Raw genomic sequence first — 5,555 nt, forward strand, 5'->3', positions numbered from 1 at the left:
GTCTAGTTCTGGGCACTAAAATTTAAGAAAGTTGCAGAAAAATTAGAAAGGATCCAGAGGAAGGCAACAAGAATGATCCAAGGTTTGGAAACACTGTCCTATGAGGAGAGATGGAGAGAACTGGGTATGTTCAGCCTCGAGAAGAAAAGGCTGAGGGGGGGACATGTTATTACTCAATAAGTACCTCAAAGACTGTCACAAAGGGTTGGACCTGATGGCATTCTTGGCTCCTTCCAACTCTACTACTCTATGATTCTGTTATTAGAAACATAGCTGGGATACTGGTGGGCCACTAGCTATAGAGTCTATATATTACCCTGCAGTATCAAAGGCAGAACGTATCCTGATAACAGTTACTGGGGAACATATGTGGGGGAAAAGAGCTGTCATAAGCATTCGTGTTCCATCTGTGCACTTTCCATAGGCATCCAGTTAGCAATTGTGGGAGCCAAGAGAATGCCAGACTAGATAGGTGTTCTTCTGATCCCAATATCGAGACATCTGATCCAGCAAACCTTTCTTACGTCTTTATGTGGGTTACAATGGCATGCAAATCTCTTTCTCCAGTGTGTTCTTTCTCCAATTAGCAACAGATATCCCAGCTCAAAAGGGGATGGAGAGTGAGATGTATGAAGAACACATTACCTTTAATTTATTTGTTACAGGTACATCATCATCCAAATCACAGTCACTGCAGAAATACTGAGTGGAGCTGTACTGACCAAGATGTCTGGACTCTTGTTGCAGAAATCTCTTTGGCAGCAAAGAGATCTAAAACTGTCAGCATCAAAGGCCCGGGCAACATCCTCATGGCTGCACAGCGACGATTTCCAGCAGCCATAGGTTCTCAAATGCACTAAGGGGTAGAAAGATCCCAAGTTAAAAAAATATAGTAAAAACAGTCTATGTTGTTACATGTGGAATTTAAAACTGAAGGATGTATATAAAATGACTAAGTTAAACAAAATCGGTTAGTTTGATCACTTAAGAAAGCATAACTTGGAACACTGTTTAGGACAAGATTTTTGAGTGCTTCCAGAATAGTGGCACAATGCCTTTTGATTATTAGCACTGAGCAACTCCCCAGCTGGAAGCACCCTTTAAAATCCTGATCAAATATCTGCCCTATCTCATACAGATGCAAAGAATATTCTGAATGGACACTGGATTACATCCTGAGTTGTTCATTCATGAAAGGAAGGGTTCTGTCTGTCTGGCTGTAGAAAGGAGTACAATCCAGAGCAACAACCCTGCTGGATCCAGGTTTCCCTCCCCAAGCAATACTTCCCATGCAGTTCTGGACTATCCCTTAACTCTCTGCAACACTTTTTGCAGGAAGGAGGAATATCCCCACATTCCCTCTAGCAGAAGAGCTTGCGAGCAGAGTTCCCTTCCTGTGAATGCTGGATCTGAGCCAGAGGTCCAAGGAGAGAATTTGTGTCTGCTGCATCTCCCTCAGTTTCAGATCAGAAGCACGGAAATTAGCATCTGGACTGAGAGTGCCCAGGGAGCAAAAGCCCCCTACCTTCTACAGCAGGGTTCCAACATAAGTCAGGGCCTCCATACTTGCAATTTGTTTTTAAAAGCCATTCATGTAATTCCCCAAAGACATGCTGGATACAGTATGTCTTTCCACATTTAGAGGTATACCATATATTTACTATATTTGTCTTGATTTTCTGTATAGTCATAAACATGGTGTGCTTGGAACTGGGTCTCTCCATCTCTGTTTTTCTGATAACATCAACTCTGTGTGCTGCCTTTGGGCCATGCACTTATATTTGCAGGGTCTTTGTCTCTGTCCATCAATCTTCATAAAATGAGGCCTCTGGAAAATTTGGGAAAGGGATCTCTACTTCACCTATAGCCAGCAGTACAATTTTATTCTTCTTGATTTTCCATGGCTTTTTTGAACATGTACGCATGTACATGCAAGTAGAACAAATCTGCCATTTTTCATTATTATGATAATAAAAATAATGGGTTATAGACTGATGCATAGGATTTCTTGCCAAAGCAGGGAAGACAGAGTTGATGGGATTACTTCGTATTATTTTGGGGGAAAGGGAAAGTGCAAGGGCTTGTCTTTCCATTCCCACTGACCAACACGGCTATGAAGCCACTGAGTAGGGCTATGTAGAGACATGGTGCCATTAACCAATCAACGTCACAGCTGGGTGGATGGGTGGGGAGATAGAAAGCACTGAGGACTGCAACCCCATACTCACTTACCTAGAAGCAAGCCCCACTGAACTCATATACTTAAGTTCTAAGTGGACAAATGGAGAACGGGCATCAAAATGCAGTTCAGTGTAAGGAAGTGTAACATAATGTACGTTGGGGCAAAAAAATCCCAACTGCAAGTGTACACCGTTGGGATCGGAGCCAGCAGTGACTAAGCGAGAAAGGGATCTTGGGGTACTAGTGGACAGCTCAAGAAAAATGTTGTGCCCAGTGCAAAGCTGCTATGAAAAAAGCAAATTCCATGCTAGGAATAGTTAGGAATGGAATAGAAAATAGAACTGCTAAGATCTTACATCCCTTACATAAATCATTGACCGCACTTGGAATAATGTGATCAGTTCTGGTTGCCTCGTCTGAATAAAGAGATTACTGAATGGGGAGAAGAGTAATGAAGATGATCAAGAGGCTGGAACATCTCCCCTGTGAGGAGAGGCTGCAGCAGCTGGGTTTGTCTAGCTTGGGAAAAAAGGTAATTGAGGTGGAGACATGCCAGAGGTGTTTAAAATTACGCATGGAGTGGAGGAAATGGAAAGGGAGACATTTCTCCTCCTCTTCTGTAACACTCAAACCTGGAGACACCCCATGAAGCTGATTAGGGGAAGGTCTAATCAGATAAGAGGAAGTACTTCTTCACATAACATATAGTTGAATTATGGAATTTGCTGCCACAGGAAATAGAGCTGGCCACAAATCTGGATGGCTTTAAAAGGGGGCTGGATAGATTCATGGAAGAAAAGGCGACCAGTGGATACTACGCTTACTAGCTAAATGCTGCCTCCTTTCCAGAAGTGGGATGCCTGCATACACCAGTTGCTGAGAAGCTTGAGCAGGTAGAGGTCTTGCACCCATCCTGCTTGGGTGATCCTGTGGACAGCTGGTTTACTGCTGCCCGTGAAGAATGCTGGACTTGATGGACTCTCTGGTCTGATCCAGCATGGCTTTTCTTATGTTATCAAGTATAAGGTTACACTACATGACACATCCATGGAAACAAGCTGAATGAGAGTCATTTGATCTTCTGTACTTACCAAACCGAATTTGCAAGCAAACATCTTCCTCTTCGCTACAGGTAATGTTGCTCCTACACAGGAAGGGACTTTGTTCACATTTGTAACATCTCAGTGCATGGCCTAAGACACAAATGGAGATTTTGTTAAACAATCTAACATTTATATGATGGATATCCCACTATTTCATTAGCATCACCTCAGCAACTCTCATCGCCCTATCAGGTAAGCCAGTGCTATCATTGTATATAGGAGCAGGCCGATGGAAGAGCTGTTTTTGGAAAGCTACCAGGGTGCAATCCCAGGGCTCCCTCCTCCCACCCCTCACAGATGGCGGGAAAGGGACTGTGCCTCAGAGAGGAGGAAAATGGGTGTACTGGGTGGCTGGGAGGGGAACAGGCTGGGGGCAGCAGCTTATGAAAGTTCCTATCCACACCCCTTGCGCTATGTGCTGGATGCAACTAAGCCTCCCCATTTGGGGGCTGAGGAACACTGAAGGTGGGAATAGGAATGTGCTCATAATAGGTGCATAGCTAATGTGAAATTTGAGCTGGGGAATTCACAGCATATCTTTAGAGCTGTTGTGCTAGGCAAGCTCTCCCAAAACCCAGTTATAACACTCTGAGAAGAGACGAACTTATCATGGCATTGAAAGTGATCTCATGGCTTCATTTTGTGAAGCTATGTGATAAAAGCATTTTGTGCCTATTTATCATCTCCTGGGGAAAAATGCCAACTATTGCGACTTTTGATTATTTAGTTATTTAAAAGCTTTTCTATCCCATCCACTACAAATGTCTCGGGATGGCTTACAGGTACTTATCTAAAATTCTTAAAAATCAGCTTGTTTAATTGGCCAATGAGACTTTTGTTAAAGGCTCAAGGAATTAAGTTCAGATCAAGTCATCAAATCAAGAAATTTAGTTCTCTATTTCAGCATCCCCAAAACTGATACTTTCCCAGCATTTCAGACTATAACTCCCATCATCCAGAAGCCAGTCCAGAAGACTCAATGAAGAATGTGATGAGAGGAAGAGCTATGTACTAGGCAAAAATGAATTATGGTGCTCTATACCTACAGTTCAAGCCTAAGAAACCTGTAAGCTCAGATGCATCTGATTCTGCATCTGGCTAAACAGAAAGTTTATCTACAGTACTTCAATGCAGTGAAAAACTCTGACTTCATCCACAACGATCCAGTGTGTTTTTTCTCTCCAAGATTGTGAGCCCTTGTCCCAGGCTGTTACGTACACAACTACATCAAACTCAACCTACCTTCCCTGTATGGTTCTGGGACAAAATAAAGCTCTTTTTTGTTACGGCCTAAGAACACTTGTGCACCTCTGTTAAACATCTGGCGGGCTGCCATACATGGAGGGATACCTTTGTGTGATAGGCTGCATACTCTTTCGGCACTGCTCAGCCACTCCTCTGCTATTTTCTAAGTCTGTCTGCATAACTCTACCTTACAGGCCACCTTGTTTTTATACTAAATGGAAACACCAGACACAGAATATTTTATAGGTTTCCTTCCAAAATGCATGCCTTCAAGCTGCAGCCTGAAACATTCACTGATCAGTGCAATGGGTGCAAAGATACCTACCAGAACCGCAGGATATAGCTATGATAATGAAGACCGTAAGCAGTAGGCAGTTCATTTTGTCCATGGTCCCGCCTTAGTCTAGAAACAGAAACATACGAGATCAGGGCCAGAATCTCTAGGGGAGGAGTGCCCTTATGCTCGGGTGCAGAAGCATTAAACTCAGTTCCAGAGAAACTTTTGAGGGCTGCATTCTACTGGTTGAATGTGTTGAGACCAAAAAACCCACCATATTGTAACTTGGAGCCCTAGGAGAAGGATTCCAACATTTTAGAATGGGGAAAAACTTGTGCAAAAGCTGGAAAACTACCAAGTGATCAGCATATGGGAAGCAGTGGCGGTCGGAAAGAAAGCATGGGCCTTTTAGAGAATCCTGGACAGCCATATTGTGATGCCAGCAAAGCCAGATTTGGACTCCAGACCTAAAGTTCTCCACTCCAGCCTTATGCATTGCTTGTCCCAATCCAAAACATTAATCTGATGTTGCTCTTTGCCTAGAAGGCAGTCTGCAAAGGGTGGCAACTATTTACTGAAATTAGTACAATAAAAATCTTTTAGGAAGCAACACCATCCTATATAGACAAAAACCAGAAATGAAAAATCAATGAGAAATGTAGGAGTTTTGTGTAGTTGTCATTGGGCATTGTTCTTTATAACTTGGGTCTTTCAGATATATTTTGGGTTGTGGAGGCCTTTAGACATTT

General features: G+C 43.0%; 1 protein-coding gene across 1 annotated transcript; it reads right to left on the minus strand.

The window, feature by feature from the left end:
- Positions 1 to 218: 218 nt before the first annotated feature.
- Positions 219 to 5,555, minus strand: LOC123026817 (CD59 glycoprotein-like). The gene is made up of 3 exons (XM_044436867.1): positions 4,855 to 5,555; positions 3,273 to 3,374; positions 219 to 856 (listed from the first exon to the last, which is right to left on the minus strand). The coding sequence occupies exons 1-3, from the start codon at positions 4,916 to 4,918 to the stop codon at positions 660 to 662; spliced, it is 363 nt and encodes a 120-aa protein (XP_044292802.1). The 5' UTR covers positions 4,919 to 5,555; the 3' UTR covers positions 219 to 659.

Source organism: Varanus komodoensis, unplaced genomic scaffold (assembly GCF_004798865.1).
Source record: "Varanus komodoensis strain SLA01 unplaced genomic scaffold, ASM479886v1 scaffold3, whole genome shotgun sequence".
NCBI lineage: Eukaryota > Metazoa > Chordata > Lepidosauria > Squamata > Varanidae > Varanus > Varanus komodoensis.